General features: G+C 35.1%; 1 protein-coding gene across 5 annotated transcripts in view; it reads right to left on the bottom strand.

Annotated features, from left to right (window-relative positions):
* Positions 1–24,739, bottom strand: part of SEMA3A (semaphorin 3A) — a 461,093-nt gene that overhangs the window by 15,310 nt on the left and 421,044 nt on the right. For all 5 annotated transcript variants that reach the window (XM_041723448.1, XM_041723450.1, XM_041723447.1 and 2 more), the window contains 5 exons: positions 23,356–23,575; positions 20,345–20,436; positions 12,081–12,122; positions 9,170–9,327; positions 5,633–5,700 (listed from right to left, as the gene is read on the bottom strand). In XM_041723448.1, coding sequence (XP_041579382.1) covers positions 5,633–5,700; positions 9,170–9,327; positions 12,081–12,122; positions 20,345–20,436; positions 23,356–23,575 — 580 coding nt within the window. The remainder of the gene's footprint in view (positions 1–5,632; positions 5,701–9,169; positions 9,328–12,080; positions 12,123–20,344; positions 20,437–23,355; positions 23,576–24,739) is intronic.

Genomic DNA, 24,739 nt, shown 5'->3' on the forward strand with positions numbered 1-24,739 from the left:
AACAAATTCTTTATTTATATATATATGTATATATATATACTATATTTGTTTATATGCATAAATACACCAAGCTATATAACAGGAATTCTGTTTATCAATATAATGCTTAGTATGTTATTTCTCCAATTTTGATATGACGCTTGTACCAACTATTATGAACTAATTGAATGTGAGTTTGCATGCATGCATATGTATGTATGTATTAAAGTCCATGTGCTTAGTGCATCTGTCAAGTACAAAAAAAGACTCGATTATGAAACCTTAGAGAAAATTTTAAACTTGTAATTTATCAACTTGCTAAAATAGATTTTAAACTACCTTGTTTTATTTCCTAAATTAAGATCTGTCTCTGGTGCTGGGAAATAATTACCAAACAGAAGGTAGCATGTAAAATTTTACAATTCAAGTAGTTTCCTATCTTTCTCGAACCCACAGATTCCTATGTACGCTTGCTTAAAATGTTCTTGTCAGCATACAGATAGGTAGATGGATAAACACGTGGATAGATATGACCATGGTATTTTAATTTTACTGTTCATTGGTAATTTATTGTATTAGAGGTGGTCACTAGTATCTTAATATTTAGAAATTTATTAATTTAAAATATGGAAATGAAATTGTTCTGAGGTTGACAATGAAGCCATTTAAATAGTTGCGTTTACTTCTGCACCTGATACCTGTGTGGGGGAGGCTGCAGTGCTTCTTGGTATAAGGCAGACTGAAATTCAATTACGTAAAAAGCACAACCAATATGAAGGTATCTACTAACGTATTTATTTAGTCTATATTGAATATCTGATATGTTTTATTTTCACGATCTTACAGCATATGTTTTACCAAGAAAGCACATATAATCTATATGGCAGAGTGAAATAGGAATTTTTACATTTAAACATCAGGAAACATAGACTTTAATTTACTTCTTCCCAAGAGATATAGTAGATGATGGAAAACACCCATTTACTGAAGCAGAAACCTTCCATAAACAATAATGAAAATACCATCCTGTATTTTAATATATTTCCCTTATATTTGGAATTTAAAAAATACAGCATGCTTGGGACGCCTGGGTGGCTCAGCGGTTGAGCACCTGCCCCTGGCTCAGGGTGTGATCCTTGGTCTCGGGATCGAGTCCTATATCGGGCTCCCTGCCTGGAGCCTGCTTCTCCCTCTGCCTGTATCTGTGTCTTTCATGAACAAATAAAATCTTTTAAAAAAATACAGCATGCTTTAAAAACTTTACATTTACAACAGTTAAATTATGGGTGTATGAACAGTTGGGCGATCTCTTATGACGTATTTAAAAACTTCAGTAAGGAACAATGAAAGCACAAACTCTGTCAAGCCTCTTCCTATTCAGGTGTGTCTGTGTGAGCATGTCTTGTATACCTATGCCATCAATGACTGGATTTGCCTAATTACAGAGGGCAATACTGTAATAATTTCTTCCTAGAATATGCACTTATATATTTCAACATCTCTGATAACAGCATGTCTTACAGTTGTTCTTGACCGGAGTTCAAGTTCTTTCTTCTAAAAAGAGTTTGTTTTTACTTTTGCCAGATACATGTGACTCTCCTAACCTGACACCTCTTTAAATTAAAGTTTTGTCTGAGGTATTTGGTCCACACTGTTGGTGTGAATTCAGAAAGTAAACATTTGTGAATAGCACCCTGTGATTCAAGAAGTGGTTTTCCTCCTTTTCCACCACCCATGATTATAGGTGAACCAGGTAAACGTCCTTGCTGTCTTCGGCATGGGAGTTTACTTCCTTCTTGTGCTAATTCTGAAACACTGTAAGCTGGCTTGATGCTGGCACCACTATTAGATTATTCATCTTGGGCAGTTTTTCTTTCTTAGCAGTCCTTAAAAAATGGTGCATCTTATATTCAGTGACGTCTTAGACTTGATACTATTTGGTGATTTATTAAAGTCAGGGTTTTTTTTAGGACCTGACATCATGCTCATCCATCAAACTTTGAGGCTTCTCTAGGGGCTAAATGCTCAGATTCAGTTGGAATTTCTATGTATATAAAATAAGCTAAAACACAGACCAGATTAGCATTGCTACAAAATACTAAATTTACAGCTCTGCAGACCACAGAGATGACACTGCCAAAGATATTTTATGAAATTCTGGAACAATGCTGATGCCAACCAAGACATAAATTGAGATGAGCCAGTTGCAGAGATAATTAAGAAGGTTGAGTTCTGTGGATATTTTACTGTAGGATGCTAGAAGGGAAATGCTTGTATGTAGAACAGCCAAGAGAACTACCATGAAATGAAATTCAATGATGGTATTGAACTAAAGTTAGGGCATAAAATATTTCAAAGATTGAAAAACCTAAGATGATGTTAATGTTTTTAAATGTTGTCATTTATGATTTGTTCCTTTCTGGACATGGAGATCAGAATGCAACTCGTAGTAAAGAAGGGGAAAAGGTAAATTGACTCAGCCACTCATGCTCTCGGAGGCAAAGTCAGACAAGCTCCAATTCGGTGCACAAGTTATTTTAGGGAAGGGAACAGAATGCAAACAACCTGAAGTTTCTCTTTAGCATTCTGTATGAGGTGTGAGCGAGAAGACAAGAAGATCTGCCAACACATATATATTTAGGGTTTTATACTAAATTTCCCCAGGTGAATAGCCACCAGCGATGGAAGAGACTATGCCAGATTAAGGGGAAGGAGAGCTGGATTTCTAAATTACACCTAGGCCCGCTCACCATTAGTGCGCTGCCTTTACACAAGAGGGAGCAAAGAGCTGAGTGTATGTTAAAGGTTGCATTGAGAGTGAAATTTCTTCCACCTTAATGCTGAGTTATTTTATATAGTCTCTCTATTAAAACCTCAGGATATGTAAAATATAGAGTGTTACAGAATATGTTTACCATTACAGCTGGAACTGATTGTCCTGAAGTGTATAATTTGGCTTCAAGTTGCTTAGCAGCTTTCTGGGAAAATATCTCATATCTTTGTATGTTTCCATATGAGCACAAATATTTTATTCAATGTGAGATGTGACACTAGCAAGACAACATACATGATTTAACAGGGCTCAGCTCTGGGGTTTTGCCCATTTTACTTCCAAAAATAGACATCACCTATTCTAAGATCTAACGGTAAGATTCAGCTTGGCCATATGGGAATGCCTGACTTAGTTTCCAAACATTTGAAATTTATTGTAATCTATGGTATACAGTTTTTATGTTTGGTGAATTAGTAATACAAGCAGACAAGGAATAAAGAGGCCTTTAAAAAGGGAATGTTTTATTTCTGCAGAACTTCTTGGACTATTTTATCATTTCCTCTATCCCATCCATCTATGAAGCAATGCTTACACACAAATATACACATGCACAAACACACACACCGACTAACACTAAATCAGAGCAATTCCTTTTCCTTAGTATACTATTTTGACTGAAGTATCAAGAGAAAAAAATGATTCATGTTCACCTTTCTATAGCTGAGCAATTCTACATTCCCAGGTTTTACAAGCTTTCCTCACTCTAACTTCATCAAAATAGAACTTTAAATTCTGAAGTACTTTCCAAAGGCCATTCACTCAACAGTCAACATTTATTTATACACAGTCTCACTTAAAAAGAATGCCTTCAGTCAGCTTTTCTTTGTGTGTATGTATGTATGTGTGTGTGTGTGTGTGTATATACACATACACACACACACACACACACACATATATATATGCCCATAATTCTAGCACATATATCATTTTGAAAAAAATACCAAATGTGTCTATGAAGGAACTAGATTATTCAACAAATGGATATACCTCTCAGTAATTCTCCAGCAATCTTTAAAACATAGCATAGTATCCTATGTGTTGTAGTACATAATCGTTTTTTTATTAGTCGATTGGTCAATAATGATGTTTCTTAAAAGAGATCTATTTTTAAATATGATGGTGTTAATAGCAACATATGACTTAACTCATTTTAACATTAAATAATAGATGATATTTAGTTCAATTCTCTACTGAAAACCAAAACCAATAAAGTAAATAGTGATGCTATAGCTTCAAATATTTAGATTTATTTAATAAACGTTTATTAAATATCTATAATATTAAGATATTGCATGTGTTATAACTATAGAAATATAAGAGTTAAAATATTTAAAATAATAAATTCTATATTGATATGGAGACTGAGGTCTGATCAGAAATGAGCTCTAGTTACATTGTCTTGTTTCTTGTACTTGCAGTTATTATCATTAGCTTCTCCATATCTAAGCAAAAAGATTCTTTAATGTAATAAATTAACAAATGGTGCTGATCATAATTCAATATTTTTACATGAAATAGATTAATGCAAGACTAGTTAATGTTTTGTTGTCCAACTGAAATACTCTGTTTGAAAAATTTAAGGAGGATATGTCAATTATGTACCCTATCTGTACAAAGACAAAAAAATCACAGCATTTGCTCACATTTAGTGGTAACTTTTTTCTTTGTAATAAGAGCAATAACAGACAATAAAGTCTTTGGCAAGAAATTTTGCAAGCAAAATGGACCCCAAATATAGGCTCGATTTGTGGCAACATCTCATGGTATTGGCATCCCCCAGACAACCCTGTAAGTATTTGCGAATCACATACCAGCAAGTATAGCATACACAACAGGCGGATCTGACCTTCAGAAGGTAACTAGGTTTTGGAATGCATGTGGAGGTGTTTTTTGTGCAGTGTTGTCTTAACATTCATGAAATGGGAATACTGTATACACAGAACTAGTGGATCAAATCCAAGTTGACTGATAAAAAACATTATACTGTCTTTTCAGATTAATGTAAAAGGAACCAAAAAAGTTAATAGGATGATTACATTCAATTACATGTAAAATATTTACATTTTACATTTCAGCTATTTTTAACTACAAATTGTTCATAAGCAGTGATGTCATTGATAAGTTTTCCCAGCAGAGGGAAGCATAGCCTTATTATTGTTTTTGCAAAGGGTTGACATGGGGGGAAGTGAGATATACTACAATTTTACTGCATTTTAAAGGAAGTTTGGTTGATATTACAGCATTTAATGCTGGACATTAAATAGGACTTGATATCTTTTACGAAGCATAAAATGAAACAATCCAAAATCCCCAATTATATCCTACCAGTAAATCAATGTGAAGATATCGGGATTATCTTCTACTTGACTAGGATACCCAATAACAATACAATAGGTCTGTATCATCAGCATATCACTGAATAATTTGCATGGCTTATTTTAAGACTGCATTCTCTTCTTTAATATTTTTAAATGAATATTTCTGATGCCTGTTGTTCTCAGGTTGCTACTATATATGAAAGCACGCAATTATACCTGGCTTCTTTTTGTTAATATGAGAAAATTGAAATTCAAGTCTTGTAAGGGACTAAAACTTGAACTTTTCATATCCGCAATAATAAAATATAATTCCCCACTTAGTATTCTTTAAAATTTTCCTTCTTCTAGATTTCCTTTCTCTTCAGTTGCATTTCCTTAAATATTGTTAAGGAATGGGTACATATACAGGTGTGTGCCCTGCATGCACATGTGTGGGTACACACTATTGCTTATGATTTATCCTGGTACCAGCAGGTTGAAAGATGAAAGCGTTGCAACTTACCATGGTGTTGTAAGTCTGAACAGTGAGTCAGCGGGTCTCCATTTCTAATGTCTTGTCGTCTTGTGCGTCTAAAACAATTACATGCAAAAGGTATTACTGCATCCTTATTCCTTCTTGGGAATGTGTCACAAAGCATAGAGAAGAATCAAAAATCAAAGACACTAGGAGCTCATAGGAAGAGACGCATCTATAAGTGACTTAAGAATTTTTTTAAAGCAGCTCATTACACCTGTAGGATCAGTCTCCAGGGGATCAAAATGCAAAAGAGTATACAAATGTACTAACAATGCAGTCAAGTCTTTAAAGTAGTAACAGAAGATTCATGATTTATGTATAACTGGATGTCAATCAATAAGAATCTAACATCTAGAAACTCTAAAATTCTTAACATCTTAAATTCTGAGGAAAAAGCACAAAATATAGAATGGCAACCCATTTCTTCAATAACCTGAATTAAATTTCTTTCTGATCACGAATGAGAGACTAAGCTTGATAATTAAAATTTACATGATCTCTTTCTCTTAATATTTATACGTAATTCCTTAAATAGACTCTTGTTAAACTTAAAGGTACTAATTCTATGAAATCTATTTTTAAGTGACTTTTTAATTTTCCTTTTTGGTTACTATATCAACTTTTTTAAAGAAAACATTTCTTTCATGATCACATGGCTATGACTGCAAAACAATTTACCTGTGAAATGAATAAAAGGAGAAGCACAATAACAAATATTGTGGAGAAGTCTGCCTTTTGTCAGAAGGTGAGAGAGAAGGACTCACTTCTAAGAGAAAAGTCAAATTTGCTATAAAAATCTAAATAAATTTCTCTTACATACTGCTGCTCAGATCGTGTTAGTTGTAATACATTCTGGTGCCTTCTTTCCACACTGTTAGCGGTTCACTGGGGAGAATGAGGTTGTCTCTAGCCTTTTTGGTGTAAGCAGGATGTGTAGTTTGAGAAAGAGGCTAAAAATGGAGATTGGCTACATATAACAGAATGAAAAAGATTGGGGACACTTGCCCAACTGTTTTCTGTGTCAATGTCAATGAATATTGTCTTGCTGCAAAGTCAGTTACCATCCCTGAAAAGAGTTCTCACAAAGGCCATGGAGATTTGCAAACATGGAAATTGTTACTGTATTCATAAATTTAGAAGACTAAAGTATTTATAGATTTCTATTTGTAGAATTGGTAAGACTATCAAACAGATGTTGCACATTTCAAAATTGAGCCAACAAGGAACTTGTGAAACACGAACCACAAAGCATTTGGGAAGGCATTTTTTACTGCCATTTAAGTTTTTGAAAAAAGTCATCACAAAGAATATATAAACTGTGAGGCCTCTAAAAGTCCTTCTTAAAGACACATGAAATTGGATTAAGTAAAATCTTCAAGGCACAACAAAAATGTGTTAATGATAATTCCTTCATTCAGGAATTGTAGGTATGGAATAAACATATTTCAAATATATAATATACAACTTTTTAACTTATTATAGATGTAGCTATGATCTTATTTTCATCTTCTTTCTTATAAAAACAGCTTAAAATCTGAACAAATCATTGCTAAATTAGGTAATGTTATATACTTTCACGTGGAAAGGAAATAGTACTCATTTTTAATTCAAAGATGAATTTTGTTTTTTGATATTAAAAGAACCTAGATCCTAAATGATATTAGGAACCATAAAAGTTCAACTTTGAGTAATTTAATTCTATTACTATAAAAACTGCATATTGCTATTTATTAAACTATCCATGGTTTCTTTACTAAGTAACACATTATCTCCAAACTAAATTTTTGCTTCAGATTTAAACTTCAGCAAAATTGGATGGTACATGGAATAATACAGACGGTTATTTCAATTCTAAATGTTGAAGGCCTAAGAAAATTGTATTCATTAAATAGAATAAGCTAATAGTACACTTACGTGTAATACTAATGTATATGGACTGATTATCTATGACAGATTTAAGTTGTACGAGATTTAACACTACAGCCAATGTTATCTGAAGCATGTAATTAAAAGATTTAAGTAGACATTAGGTTATTCCTTTCCTCTAAAATTTTTTCTAAACGTCTTAAATGATCCACATGTAGAAAACAGCTTACTAGCAATGAAAAGAGTCCACATCACGGCTTCTTGTAAAACATTAACTATAGTAAAAAAATAAACCAAATTTTATTGCTCCTAAAATGCAATGGAGCTTGATAACTCTGATTTCTATTTTCTGTTTTAATAGGTTGATGTGTGTGCTGTTAATCTCTGGATTTGTATTAGCAAGATATTGTATACTACTCTCATCTTTCATTGCTTGTTTCTGAAATGGTAAATACTAACAGAGAAAGGTAGCCATATGTGAGCTGTAAAGAATGTGTTGAGATCAATATTTTGTCAAATTAAGAAAGTGCTTTTATTTTTTGAAGTGAAAGTAAACCCGGTGTGTATACAACTTTTAGGATGTGCCTAAGAGTTCCCTATAGGGTAACAGTAGCCTACGCGGCACTCTATCAAATCATCAAATGCCTGTGCCCGATGCCCTCAATGTCCTAGACAGCAAGTTGCAGCTATGTTTTATCCAAATATGTTATTTTAGGTAACTTCTAGGAATATCTTAGCAATTTTTAAGTATGTCCAAAAAATGTTAAGTATTAAGAATATGTTTAACACATTAGTGTAACACATACACAATGATCGATAGATCTTTTTTATGTGGTTTTATATTTCAAGGTCAAACAGTAGAAATGCAAGATCATACTATGATGATACAGTGGCCTTTAAATTTCAGGGGCCGAATAAATATATATTTTGGGTCAAACAAAGAATTTGATGCTAGTTAGTCAGCATTATACAAAAGTGTGGTTATCTCTAAAACTAGAAAAAGTTCTTGACTTTTTATAAAAGTCAAAACTTTTTATAAAGTTCTTCTTGACTTCCTTTATAAAAAGTTAAAGTTCTTCTTGACTTCCTGTATGCTAAGACTCTAAAAGTAAATAAAGGTATTTTCTCTGCAGATATTCCATTCATCCAAGGACATAAATTGCCTTATTAAAACTTAAAACCAGGATGCAATGCTGCTGGTTAGAAAAAGAACATTTTGGGCGGAAGAGCATTTTGGTCCAAGGGCCCAGGGCCCAGTCTAGATGGTTTCTGACTTTGTGGCTTTGGCCCTCATCTGTGCCCCCGCAGAACGTGAGGTCACAAAACTCTATAACTTCCCAGTGTAGCCTTTCAAGGACCTTACTGTCATGTGTCGATTCCCTCCGTCATCTACTAGAGCCATCTGTCCCATTATGCTTGATGCCCAGCTACGATCACCGTGTTTTTCTGATCGTTCTGACCCCTTAGGATGGAGACAGAAAGGCCCCGGCCAGTCGGAGCCCTCTGAGCCCTTGGGCAAGGCCCCTGTGCTTCGTGGGAGGGGGCGCGGGGGACTGGGGGGGGGGAAGGGGGCGGGGGAGCTGGGGGAGGGCAGGGGGGCGGGGAGCGGGGGGAGGGCATGGGGTGTGGACCCGGCGGACCGCGCCCGGGCGGTACCTCTTGGCGGCGGGGAAGTAGCGCGAGCAGGCGGCGCCGTCCCAGGCGCAGTAGGGGTCGCGGGCGAGGCAGCACTCGGCGCAGGCTCTCCCGTAGGCGGCGCAGCGCTGCAGCGGCAGCTGGGCCAGGCCGGCGGGCGAGCCCGCGTACAGCTGGTGCTGCGGAGACACAAGCGTTAGGGCCCCGCCCCCCAGAGCGCCGCGCAGGCGCGACTCGGAGGCCTTAGAGACCCCGAACTCTGCGCAGTTGTGGCCAACGCCCGCCACGTGGTACGGCCGTTTAGAAAGGCCGTGATCCAAGTCTGATCCCCGACTCAAAGAAGCGTTATCTTCAAGCATGAAACCACTGGAACACGGCGACGGTTCTGTGTCACTTATATCCCAATAAAGATAAAAATTCAAATAAAAGATAGAAGACACGGAGTAATTTTCAAACCTTCATGTACTTGTTCTTAGAAAACTTGACTTCTTTTTTTTATTTTTCATTATTATTTTTTTTACTTCTGCTGTTTGTGATTTTGCTTCGCCAGAGTTCCTACATTAGCATTTATTCTCTAGGTCCCGGGCAGGGGTCCCCTGCTTCTGATCCTCGGGCGCCCCGCCCCGTACTACCTGCCTGCCAGTAGCTTGCCCTCCTATCAGAAGAAAGGGGGAAAGTTCCGGAGCTTGCCTTTGTTAACAAGTTTTGCTCAACGTCAACCGTCTTAACCTTGTACTACCTCCAGGAAGATTACTTTATTTAAAAAACTACAAAATTACTTTTAATTTGAAAGATCATCAGATGGGGAATCCGCCACACTCCGGCTGCTGCGGTTGACCTGAACTCAAGTCCTGGGTGTTGGGGAGAAACTGCGACGTCAGGCATCAAGATCCCTGCAGTCTAAATCCTGTGCTGTGTTAATTCTCTGTGTCATCTTGAGGCATTCTCCTGATTTTTCTAAGGCTTCACTTCCTTATTCACAGTATGAGCCTCTTTGACTAGATCTTTAAAGTCCAGATAAAACATGCGGCAATGCCATTATGTTAATGAATTTGCAATTACCACGGGAAGTAGGAGGGGGGGCGGGGCTTTGTAGCAGCGACTAATTTAGGATTTCAGTATCGTTTTACACGTGCCTTTTACAAAGCTTAGCCAATGTAGCATTTGAACAAGTGTGATAAAAAGCCCCAAATTAAACACAACTCAAGTCTAGTTTTCATTTTACAATTATTCTGTAGTACTATTAAAGAACTGCAAAACCAATTATGCCATCTAACTGAAATATACGGGAGGCTTGCAGGCACCAGCGAGCATAATCCAATCCCTAACAAGTAACCTGATGTGCTTTTTCTGCCCAATTTAACATCACCACAGGCTTTCCTCACTATCCTCCTTAACAAGTTTCGGGTCATAAGCAGGCGATGAGTCCATTTATCCAGAAAATTAGTTGCGACACTGCTGGTCCGAGAAACTACTGCCTCAGTTTTAAAAATGAAAACGAAGGCTAGGAATAATTTTCTTCATGGTAATATCATGGTATTTTAAACTGATAAACTGTTTTTGGTTTTTTGGGTGTTTTTGTGTACGTGTGAAATGTGGTGTATTTAATAGGCAATTCTTATAGTACTTCAAAATATTTTAACAAAAAGAAATACCTCATAAAAGTATACATAATATAATTAAGATTGGCAATGAAGCCAAGCAGAGAATGAATAAATAATTTTAAAAATCATTATGGGAAAGAATATCCCAGTCTAGCTGCCATTCTGGAAATCCCCAGATTTCCTTGCCAACATATGACAATTTTTAGATTACAAGAACAGGTGAACACATACTTATGAAGTGTAAGATAACAGTATCAGGTCAATAATATCTGCACTCTGAGTTTCTCTAAATATCTTGGAGATTATCAATCTATTTTGATATGGAAGTGTGGAAAGGATATACACTGAGTTTTACTGGCACAGTATTTTAGTGACTTGTACAAGGGCTAATACATGGTCAGAGGTAAAACATGTCAACAATTCAGGAATAAGATTAGCCAAATGATTTTCATATTTAACAATTTTGTATGTAAATTTTCAGAACAGTGAGTGAAGCGTTTCCTACTCCATTCTAGCTTTTTTCTGCTACGTTATTTAATAATTACAACTCAGTATCCTCATTTTTTTTTTTGAGTTACCACTGATACATGAATAGAAAGGCTATGTAACATTTATGGGGAAAAGATAATTTATTAGAAGTTAAAATTATATTTGTTTTGTACATATAATTTAGCAATTAGAAGTCATTTGTGTTTCTTAAGTGTCTTGCCAAAGCATTCTTTTTCAGTGCGAATAAAGGCAAAGACTATTAACATGCTGCCCTTAACTTTTGATTTCATGAGTTTAATAACTTATCATTTGGCAGTGACTGTTTTCCTTTTATATGCAGCCAACCTAAATGTTTTCTCTGGTACACAATACTACTGAAAAAGTAAAATCAACTTTTGAGTCAAGACCCTCCAAACACATACAGCCCTGTGCATAATTTTAATAGCCTATAAAATATATGTTGTTTATACATGCAAATTAAATTATAAACTTATTTATAATCTGAAATATCCATCACTGCTGATTTTAAGGATAGATTAAAATCATAATTGAGCAAAATATTACAGTAACCCAAAAAAGAAATGCTATAAATAAAAATTTATAACAATGACTTAAATATGTTTATAGGAATGTAAGATGTGTCAAAAACATGAATGAAGCAATGAAGATGATCTTTAATTTTCATTCTACTAGCTTATTGTAAGAATGTTCTTTCTTTTCCCTTTTTTTTGTGAACTCTTGTTATTAAATCTGTAAAATTTGATGAATCATAAAGATGTTTATCTATTTGAAACACAAAATTAATACAGAATACTGATTGTAATACATAATGATAGTACCTGTTTAGTGGAAAGCTCCATTGCTGAAATAGGAGTTGGCTCCTAAAGAAGAAAAAGAAAATGTGAACCATTTGGTCAGTCAGGAAAAGTCAGTCATTCATATTAATTTACAAAGACCACACAAACATAAGCTTTCAGAGAGTTGACTTCAGTGCCTAGAAGAAGCAATATAATCGGGAAACAAGATACATGAAGGAAACTACATAGGTGAGTATTAAATGCGTGGAACAGACAATATGAGGATATCAACGTCCTCCAGTCAAAGACCATCAGGAACGTACTTGTAGCTGATCAAGTTGGGTTATTGCTCGTTGCAGGAAGGGAGACTGTGGGATTGCCCGGCGAAAGAGTATCCGAAGGGCACATGTGTTTTGGGCTTGTGTTAGTTGATTTGAGGGAGGGTTCAAGGATGTGGGGTTTGCTCTGCATGGGATATTGAAGAAAAGAGAAGTAATTCTATGGTTAGGTCTCTCCATTTATCTTATTTAGGAGGAATGGAGAGCAGAATAAAGCTAAAGCAGTATTTGGTGAAGAAGTAGCATATAGGCAGGATAGGAGGATATTTGGTCATTTTTTGGTGGTTTGGACAATGTTTACGGTTACAAAATGGCCTTGCTTTTTTCCTGATTCGTCATGCTCACAGAGTAGCCCTGACGCTGTGTTCTGTGAGGATTTGTACACTAACATGGAGAATACTGGCCTGCGAGCTCCTAATAAAACCAATGACAAGCTAATAGTATTAGGCCAGTTTCCAGCTGTCATGGACTGTAAGAACTCAGGTAGGAGGAGACTACTTTTATTATCAAGATGACTGTTTAATGTGCAAAGGTCTACACTAGACACTTTAAAAAAATATTTTATTTATTTATTCATGAGAGACAGAGAGAGAGAGAGAGAGAGAGAGAGAGGCAGAGACACAGGCAGAGGGAGAAGCAGGCTCCATGCAGGGAGCCCGATGTGGGGCTCAATCCCAGAACCCCACATGACCTGACAAAGGCAGACACTCAACCACTGAGCCTCCCAGGTGCCCCCACACTACACATTTTTTGTCAGACTACATGATCTCTTCACTTTCTATCAACAGGCCATCTAGAGCAATAACAACTAGGGAAGTAATAACCACCAGTATATTTTGATGAGTGTTCTGATGCCTCTCGTGAACACATATAGTTTGAATAAATAAGTACATTCTTTGATGAACTTAGGCCACCACAAGGCTATTCATCTGAAAATATTAGCTTATGTTCCATCAGATTTACTCTCATTGAACTGGGCTCCGTTGTATCTTTCATCAGTGACACACTAAACACTAAGAAGGACATTGCTTGGGGGTTCAGAGGCGGCGATGAGAAAGAGGCTTAGGTGGGAAGAATCACCTTAAAAGGCCTCGCTGTGTAGGTGACTAAAGCTGAGCCCAGAACAAAGCGTGAAGAGTTGGATTCTGAAGCCAAACTGCATAGATTCAAATAGTACTGCAAACCTGGCCACAAGTATGATAGTAGGCCAAGTAGGCGACCTTTTTGTAATTCAGTTTTCTCATCTGAAAAATGAGTATGATGTTATCTTCCCTGTAAGACTGATGAAAAGATTGAAGGAGTTCATAAATTGCAAGCACTTTACCTATGTGCTTGGCACACAGTGTTTATTCAAATGTTTCTCATTCTCTTACACACACACACACACACACACAGAACCCCCATATCCTTTATTTGATTTAGTTTTTTCTCTAGTGCTTATCACTATCTGGAATATACATACATGTTGCATTTACGGGGATGTGTGATATATATAACATATATATGACATAAATATAGCATTTATCTTGTGTTTTGTGAGTTTCCTCTTATACCCCGAAGCAGCATCAGAGACAAGGCCTTATCAGTAGGTAGAGAGCAGGAGTGAGGAATTAGGGATTGACAGGAAGGAGAAACAGTCAAAGAAAGATGTGTTATGGAAGTCATCACGATAGAAAATCTGAGGACAGTGGACACTGATTCTCAAAGTTGGCCACTGAGGTTTGTACCAAGAAAAGTATTTATTCATTCCATTACTCATTAGATGCCCACATGGGTGAGTCACACCTCCAGCTGTGACTCCTGCCCTGTGGCCTGCCGTCAGAGAAGCCCCGGGATACACAGTGAGGCTGTGCTGGGTGGGATAAGGCTGACAGGATGTAAGGAGGGGCAGCAGAGGCATCTAGTATTTTTTCTTTCCTGTTTGTCCCCACTAGTCATCCCCCCAAGCCCTCCCCAACCCCCTACACACTAATTTAGGAGGGGGATGTTTGGCTGTTTCATTCATTGCTATATTCCTAGCACCTGGGAGTGTTTCTGGTATTTACAAGTTCTCAGTAAAATCTGTTAAATGAATGAATTAATGAGTTGAATGAATGATAAATGAATGAATGCTCTACCAATTTCTCCCTTGTCTCCTATCCCTTCCACTCTCCTCACTGTGTTCTGTTCCTTCCACTTAATTGTCTGAGATAAGGGCAGCCATCCCTTTAGAAAGGTCTTTCCTCAAGCTTTCCAGTTCAGCTGAAATTTCTCTGAAAATAATCTAAGTATCCTATACTCGCTGTCCTTACTTACTCATGTCTCATTCGGGGCCGTTTGTTCCTCACCCATGGAGGCCAGCCTCGCCCTTAGAGAGGTGGCCCAGGAGTCTCAGCAGAAGAAATCGCTAATGAACTGTACTGGTGATGAACACTTCAAGTCCATCTTATTATTACTAGACTGCTTTGCTTTATATGACATGACTGACCTACTCATTTCTTTTGACTGCTTCCTCTGTTAAATTTCATTATGCCCCGGAACTCTTTATTGGCTATTCTTAGCTTTTTTCAGAGTCTTCTCATCCTTCAGCTATTCCTCTTATGTTTGCCTTCCTTGCCTGCTCCTTTGTACTCTCCTGTGGATGCTGCACTCTTTTCCAGGTGAGCTCATCCACTCTTGTGGTTTTAATTACCTCCTATATGCTAGAGAATTGCAACTTTTCACTTCAAATCCTGACAGCTAAGCTGAGCGCAGGATAGTCTTAACAAATTTAAGACAACTTGCCTGAGACACAATGAAACAAATGATTTAGGATGTAAATTAATAAGATAACTTAGAGATTTCCCATAGGTTCCCATTTTCATAGTATAAATCAATATTAAAAATAAGAACTTTCTATAGGATTATCAGAGACAGTCATGATGAAAGACTACTAATTTTTTTTCTTTGCAGAGATATGATTTTTAAAACTTGGTAGCATCAAATCACAAAAATCAAGATGACAATTCATCACAGATTTTCAGCTTTAAAAGACAAAGCTGAGTGCTCGCTTCGGCAGCACATATACTAAAAGACAAAGCTGACTATTGTATTTAGGTTCGTATAATACTGGAATCAATGAACACAAACAGAATTTGGAAGAGTTAGGAAAATTTTCCAAGCAACTTCTTCCATTCCAGCAGTTTTGCATGAGAAATGGTTTATGTGGTTATGTAAGCAGCTAACTGCACATAGACTTTCATGAAATAAGTTTTATAACCAAGGTGCAAGGAAAGTGCTTCTTGGATAGTGAATTAACAGATAATATAATTGAAGTGAAAGTTAGCTCTAATTTATTTTAAAAACCTAAGTGAAACAATGTAAGAGTGAAGCTGAATAATATTTATATACTTCATGTTCATGGAAAATTCCAAAAATCAACTATCTATAAGGTAGATGAAAATAAATCATTTCATACATAAATTGTAAAACAAGCAAACCCCAATACACACCAAAGTTTAGTGTATCATATTATGATTTCAACATTCTTAAATTAAGACCCTAGAATCTCCTAATTAAAAGAACCACATTTATTTTTTGGGCCAGGAAATCAATAACAGTTTGGGATAGGATATTTGCTGCCTGCAGTTGAATTTTAATAGACAATATATTAAGATGACATCCATTTAAGTAAGCTATATTTTTTCTGAGAAATAGCTGGTGGTGAATATAACTTCCATTTAAAACAGATGTAGCTTCATAAGCATTTTTAAATGAAACTGGTTTCAACTGCAAAGTTAATTGGTGTTCAAGTAAAAATGAAATTAAAAACTTAGCATCTTTTCAAGATTTTCTATGACTCTAATTTACTATATTTTTTTCAGATATTTTAATCCAGTCCTTATTAAACTTTCGCGCTTGTAGAGCTTTTCAACCTGCTGATCCCTGGAGAATCTGACATAACTCCCTTGCTGCTAAGCACATGGAGGCTCCTTTAGAATGAGTTAATAGACTAGGTTTTGGAAAGCATCAATTATGTTTTACATTTGAATGAAAATTAAACTCTTTCATTTGTTAGCTCAGCTGTTCATGGAATATTGCATAAATTGAGTTTAAAATGCATGCATTATCGATGTAACTAACTGCCTTGCAATCCTTTGCAGTCAATAGGACTATAAATAAAACCCATTGTACTACATGCACAGCAACTTGATTTAACACTCCTCTGTCTCCAAAGTAAAACCTTCCTTGGACTGGAAAGAAGATCCCATAGTATGATACTAATGTCTTACTAGTAATATTAATTTACTGGTGAAATTGATTTTTTAAAAACTTTAAAAATTTAAGAATTAAGGAATTAAGGCTCAACTGACTTTAATCAAGTTGATCAGAATCACTAGTAAATATGATCCAAATATAGATTTATGATTACAAGCAGTACTTGGTATTAGATTTCTCAGAACTTCACCATTTTGAATATGTAATGGCAATTTGAAATCATTTCTAGAGTCCTATACCAATGCCAGTTTTATTTCACCTCTTATTACCTATTAAAATTTTATTCTAAAATGGAAATTTTTATTACTGAATAATATTTTTCTTTCTATACTGATTGGGATTTGATTTCACTCAGAATTTTTAAAAAAGTATCTTGGATGTAATTGAAACCATTGGAATGTTCTGTGATTAGCCAGGGTGTTTTCCTAAAACCAACCTCAGGATGGCAATGGACATATTACTGGCTTTAATTCAGCGTTGCAAGGACAACAAATGAACATGGTCTCCTGGAGATGATATTTTGATAAAATTAACTTGTTGGTTGACATTAAACTCCAAGAGTATCCGATACTACTATGACTGGAAATCTGTTCCTTGTTTATTTACTGTGTCAAAATACTGTTATGCTCAGGTTAACACTTTTTAATTTTGCTTTATGTTAAATGGAATTACATGTAAGGCTCAAATAGAAGTATAGAAACCGTAATGTTTCTCTGCTTGTTTCACTGAATATAGCAATTGCTTTAATGTGTTGTGTTTTTTCCCTCCTAGTTCAAAATTAAACAAAGTTTGACAGTGAAATATTCCAATTGCTAGACCACAATATATGTATGAACTCTGCCTGATAGAATAGAATGTTAAAAGTAAATATTTCTCTAAACTCTGCCCAAATATGTTTTGTCTACTTGAGTGCCAAAGAAATAATAATGACAATAATGTATAGCAGAGAATATGGGAGAGAACTGGAACATTTATCTGTGGAAGGAGATGTGTCCCAGGATGCAAACAATCTTTTTATAAAAGCATAAAGTCACACAAAAAAATCACTTATTTACCAGCACAATATTACCTACTTATAGGTAATTGTTGATAATGATCAATGACCTTTCTTATGATATCTTAAAAACCATAAAAATGTCATTCAATCATTATCATAGTCTTAATTCAGTTGTGTATTTCTCTGGAAACTGCAAAATATTAACAAAATCTCATGGATATTAAGCATTTGCTTGTGAGACTGTTGGCTTTCAACCTCTCAAGATTTTGTTAAGTCATTTAACAGATCAGCTTAAATTAGTATCTTTTGAAACTAGAATTTTTATTAATGTACTAAGATGTACTGAGGTGTGAAATACAAACTTAAAATCCTAGAGACACAGGGAATTAAATATACAAACAACTAAAAGGAAATACATGATGGGAAGGTGATGGAAATAAGTAAGACATTTTTAAGTTAACATAATATTTCAGTGTGTCCTATAATTTCATTTGCAACAGTGGTAACAATGAAAATTTCTAAATATAGAGAGTTGGTAATTTTCTTTTCTTTCTACTAGAGATTACTATGGGATATAATCAGCAAGATAACTTGTTGCTGTTTCCAGTTTTCCACTGGCCCCTCTCTTTAAGTATGCCTCCCTGAGGAAGACCATAAACACTTTAATTTCTCATATTTCATTTTTTTCATCAATACTTATTCCTTCATTCACTTAATAGATGTTGGCTGAAAATATATTTTAGGCTCTGGAGACACAACAATGAACACAAAACAATTTACTTATTCACCCTTCAGTACCCATGATTTCTTTGCTAGATCTAGATGGACTTCTATATCGTGAACGTGGTCCATTTGGATAATTGTATTTTTGAATTTGTAGGCTAAAGCATCAATGTATAAGTACTGAAATGGGACTTAGTGAACAATAGTGATTAGTTATTACTCCATATTAGACATGACATAAGGCCAAAATACAGGATTTTAAAAACCAGAATAGAATAATGATGATTTTTATTATTTTGAAGGCTTAATAGAAAATTTGACTCGAGATGTGGCTTACTTCTTACTTTCAGAGTAGCTAAGCTAAAACAATAAAATTGTATTAATAAAATTTTGAGCACAGTACACCTGGACCTGGCACTGTCCTGGATGTTTTGTGTGTCTCTATTTTTTCTAGCTTCCTTGTGAAGTAAGTATTCCACTGGCTGTTTCACTTAAGCTTCTCTTGATGCAGAAGCTCAAAGAGACCATACACATATGCATTCCAAAAAGAAATACTATGTCGATGTGATTGAAGTGAAAACTCTTTCCACTAGAACAATGTTTAGTTGCTGTTACAAGATATCTATGTCATGATTAATCAGTTATTTCAGTGTTAATCATGATTTTAATTGTGTGAGTATATATTAGGAGCTTGCCATATTCTACTTCATTTTCTCTTCAAAACATTCCTGAATAGTGAGCAAGAACCTAATTGGGTTAAAAAAAAATGGTCTAGAAATATGGGGCTAAACAAAATCGTAGGAAGTTGATTAAAATACTTAATCAACTGAAAAATTCAATCCAGCAGCTTTGTTTTATAGATAAGGTTTCTGGAACACCTGGGGCCTAAATGAGATAATTTTGAGTTGTGAGATGAGATCCAGTGTTTTCTAATTTTCTGCCAAAACTATTTTTCCAATTCCAGTTTGTTTTGTGGTTATAAATGCTGCATATGTTTGCACTATTCTTTTAATAAAAATTGAAGTAACACCTTCTATGGGCATCTATTTCCCTGTCATATCTCATAAATAATTCATATCAAGGCGTGCTTCAATTCAAACTCTTCCTACTAGCTAGCCATCTAAAAGAAACAACAGACATTGTATGTAGTATATGTTCTATTACCTTGGTTCTCCTCTCACTTCAACCCATATCCTGCTTGTCTCTACTCCCCAATACTATACAGATTTACCTGGGCCATCTGTGATTCTGGAAAAAGGAACAAATATTTGTATATTTCTTTAAGTGTGTAGACCAGGAACTCATAACATATTTGCCACCAGTGATATAAAAACCTCAAACCTGGGGCACCTGGGTGGCTCAGCTGGCTAAGCATCTGCCTTCCACTCAGGTCATGATCCCAGGGTCTGGTGGTGGAGCCCATGCCGGGCTCCTTGCTCAGCGGGTAGCCTGCTTCTCCCTCTCCCTCTGCTTGTGCTCGCTCCCTCTCTCAATGAATAAATATATATGTAAATATATATGTAAATGTAAAACTCAAACATTTTTTGCTAACAAATGATTTCAGAAAATATGATAAAACAATTCATGAATAAGCTAAAAAATGACTGACATGTCTTCATTTCCCTATCATTCGAATGTATTTTTCCTTTAATACAATTATGGAAGTTACGTATCATCCCAGTTAGAGCATAAAGCATGAAAGAGGAGATTTGGGGGTGGGGAGCAACATGAGTCTAGTCACTGTGGTAACTTACATAAATAATATAAAACATAAATCATATATTTTATTATTGAGAAAACAAAATATGAGCCAAGAATATATTTCTTTACATTTTTAGATTTAACTAGCATTGAAAGTTTCAAGGTTTATTTTGACTAGTGTCTGGCTTTCTAATTGACAAGCTAATTGGAAGGGCATGCTAGACTACTCGTCCATACCAACTCAGTATGCAGCTGTCCTAGGGGAGAGACACACGTGAACTTGTTGACACTTGAAATTAAGCAGCACTCACCCGAAAAACTGTCATTTCTTCCAGCAGAACTTCTTCTAAATCATGCCAAGTTTCCTTAGGAATTGAAACGACTTTAAGAACAGTCCCAACATCTTGGAAAGAAAGTGGAGGAGGAGAACACAATTTCAATAGATCTGAACAAAAGCCCGTGTTAATTAATGAAATCAGTATTTGCCCAGAAAGAACACTGTGACCTCAGTCTTCCTTTTATTTTTTTTGTTATAGCAGTAGTAAAATATATATATATTCAAATGCATTTCATGCAACTAGATAGATTTCATACATGGCTGTGGAACAAAAACAATCGAAGTTTTAGAAATATGTGAAGCTTGGAAGATGGCTTTATCTTGAACTTGTAAAATTAAAAAATATGTTTAATAATCACTAGGTTGAATTATGTTTAAAAAATTTTTAATCTCCATCATCAGGTGTCTCAGAAGAAAAAAAAAAACTAAAAAAATGATAATACCAATTTGATATGACAGGTTTTTCCACTTTTGTTGTGAAAACAGGAACTACCTGTAAAGACTTAATGCAGATTTGTCTTAATGCAGCAACAAAATGCAAAGAATGTTGTCAAGCAACAGTAGTCAGAGCTTCAGAGCCCTGCTGCTCATCTTCCGCTGCCACCTGGAACCCTTTAGTGCTTATAGGCCCCTAAAGACAGTTGGAAGACCATTAAGTGATGAATGACAATAACTTGATTTCCCAAAATAAACTCCTTGGATTTCTTGTTCTGGTGGTTTTTCAATAATGGTTAAGCACATTTGGTTAAAAGATTGGTTGATTAATGTCTTGAATTATCAATTTTAGAGTACTAAAGAAATTTAAAATTCAGGAGCATAAATCATAAAAACTACTGTATCTAGTTTAAAGCACTGTTTATCCTAATTCTCACTGTGAAAAGAGACAAAATATTTTAAGGAAAGAAGTGTTGCTTTTACTCTAAATTGGGTTAATAAGGGGACACTATTTTTCCAGTATTCACAGGTATGTTCCTATTCCTTGATAGAATGAAGAACAGGAGCTTATTAACATTTTTTTTAAAGTGGATTCTTCAATATTTTAACATTCTAGGTCTGATCAGCTGATCGATTATTTTTATCTTAAATTGGCTCATTTTAACCAAGTTCAACTGACGCATTATTTGAAAAAAAGAGTCATACATCAGAAAAATAACAATGTATTCACTGAATAGCCACTGATAACCATTTTCAGGGCATCAATATGATGTCCTTTGTGAGATCAAGAGAAGTTGCTACTGAAAAAAAAATAAAAATTAAAAAAAGTTGCTAGGGTGTCCCTTGTAAAGTGGGGAAAACACACACACACACATAACCTTCTGTTAAGAGGTTACTTCTATGTTTATAGGACTTTGGACTACTCATGACACCAAGATTAAAGGTAAATTAGGTTAATCTACTCAATGCCTCTGATGGGTTTCCAGTATCTAAACATAACTTTATCTGTGTTCCAGATCTAGTTTTACCGAGTAGTATTTCAAACAATTTCACACAAATTGAATCAGATTACTCAACTAGGATCAATATACTATGATGTGCAACCCAGTTAAAAGATAAAATTACTGTAATCAATTCACTTTGCTGACAGATGACCCTGGTCTGTACTGACCGATAGGCATCCGTATCTTCAGACATTCAACATGCTCCTGAAACTGGCTCCTTTAAAGACAGCTTGTGTCCAAGAGGAATTAAAAACTCATGATTGGATTTCTTTGGTCAAATAGCCTGAAGCAAGCCTTTGTTGCACAGACAATGAGTGAGGGACTCCTCAACACGTTTAGGCCAGAGGTGGAAAAAAAAGGTAAGTGTGACATTACTGAGTAAATTTAGTTACTCTGTAGATAGATCTGATCATATTTTGACATTGAATACAAATACTATCACCTTATAATTTCTAAAGATGTATGTACCCAGAAGTTGATACCTGCAATTCATTGATTTTTATCGAACTCTTGAGTCTCATTGAGACTCTTTTGATAAATTTTCTCACTCATAAAAGTAGACTGCACTGGACTGCTCAGACTCTGACACTGTTACACCTGATAATATAGGTATTTCACAATTTCATTATAAAACTATATCTTTACAGCACCTACCACACACTTGCCATTCCCCTGTAGTTAATTCAGTTTTTTTCTGTTTCTCACCAAGGGAAAATGTATGTTATTATACAAAGTTTCGGTGGCGCAGTCACTCTGCTTCTCACTGATTTATGTCAGTTAACAATGCTAATGGAGACTAGGAATTTATTGCCTTGGAATCTGACCCTAATAGCAAGTTTCAGTTTTGTAACTGGTGCTTTCAAAATAGTATTAATGAACAGAGTAAGGGTAAAATATATCATAAAAGCAATGGGATTCATTCTGAAAATATAACTGCAAAAAGCTTGCTTGAGTCATGGATTTGGTAAAAATGCGTTGTTAAATTTCTTTAGAAATGTAACTAAAATGCATCTGATGATTCTTTAGGTCCATTTTGCTCCTCTGATGAAGTTCTTTTTTTTTTTTTTTTTTTCTGATTGTATGGCAAAAACACTAAGCAAATTTTGTTGCCAAAATTTATTTGCTAGAAGATTTGCACTCTATGATAATTTTAAAGTTCAGATAATTTTGCATCAATATTGTCCAGAAACATTATTGAATGTCTTGGGAATTTTAGGCATGGTTTGAGCAATATATCTTTGTTCAAAAAAGCCAATGGCTAGAAAAGAGTTATGATTCAATCATAGGCATTGTTTACCTAATCATTAGCTTTACCTGGCTGCACTTGTCAACTTTTGATTGAGAAGGAGATTTGGTTTAAATCAATATACAACAGGTTGTTACTTTTGTAGTAACACATTGTCATGGTGGATGTTCATGTGTTTTAGTCATTTATTAGAAGTTAACTACATCTTGATAGTGACTATAAAAACTTCCTTCAGTTCTTAGCACACTCAATTAAACAACGTTCTGGAAGGAAATTTAGAGCTAAAATTAAAACATTTACCTGTTCCAATAAACATAACATCATATTGGCCATCTTCTGCATCCACTCGATCCACTACGATTTGTGTAAATTGATAATTTACATCTGTTTTGATCATTATTGGGCGGTTGTTAATAGGAAACACTGGATTGTACATAGCTGGATGACTTCTTGCAAATGTTATAACATCGTCAGGAAGGTCTTTTGTAGAGTCAAATCCACCAAATGTCTTACTGGGACACTATTAAGATAAAGAGAAGAATATCTTTTGATAAAAATATAGTAAATAGAATTATACATTATACAATAATCTATGACCTCAACGGTCATAAACTAAATCTAAACCTGTCATTATTTCTTTAAAGTTAAGTAATTGATAAACTAAAACATAAGGTTATTGATATTAATAGATGTAATATATAGTATATATTTCGTAAACGTCTCTTAAATCTCAATGGGATTTAGTTATGTTACCATTTCTTACCAAAAACTACAAACACATCTAAAGAATTCAGTGTACAGGAGTCAGATGCCTCTGTTAGTAGCAACACAATATACTCTACTGATATGGTAAATTATCTGAAATAAGAAATGGAATATGTTACAACTAAATCAAATTAATAATCAGATAAGAGACTCTCAGAATAATTTTCTTAGATACATTTTTTCCCCTATGGCATCCTGCTAAAATACAAATATTCTTTTCAAACTAAAAGACAATATAAACTATTCATTGTTACTTTGTTTCTAGCCTAACACTGAGAAAGTACCACAAAAAGTACCAACAGTACTATCTTATTAACAATTGATTTTAAGGATAAGGAAATGTATTATTCAAAGTGTTTAACAATCTGCATGGCCTTGAACACTGGCCAGAGTGGATGAAGCTGAACAGACAGATGATGGCTACAGAGAAGCAGCAAGGATGCACTGTGGTACACTGGCATTATGTCACTTCGGGGTATGAATACTCCCCATATGGCAATAAAACAAAAATGAGAAAATTCATATTTCACTGTGTCTCTTTCCACTGCATTTAATTACATGGTACAAGCATTCAAAGTATAACATCCCCAGTTTCTTGGGGGTTTTTTTGTCTCATACCTAAGTCACTTTTTCCATTTAATGACTGAGGTTGGGAAATGAACTGTAATTAAGAGAAGTTCTTGATCTTACAAGATGCTTAGAAGGAGAAATCAATTGTCTCTGCCATATCCTTCATACAGGTCATATGACTTATGGGAAATGAAATAAACTTGTTTTGAAATGGGAAGAATATCTCTGGATATGTATGTATGTATATGTTGTATACATGTCGTATATGTCCTACAATAGTTGAAGGATTTAAGGAATTACTTTTTAAGCAAATCATAAAATTACTTATTGAATGTAATATGTTTCACTT

The sequence above is a fragment of the Vulpes lagopus genome, chromosome 11 (assembly GCF_018345385.1).
Source record: "Vulpes lagopus strain Blue_001 chromosome 11, ASM1834538v1, whole genome shotgun sequence".
Classification (NCBI taxonomy): Eukaryota; Metazoa; Chordata; class Mammalia; order Carnivora; family Canidae; genus Vulpes; species Vulpes lagopus.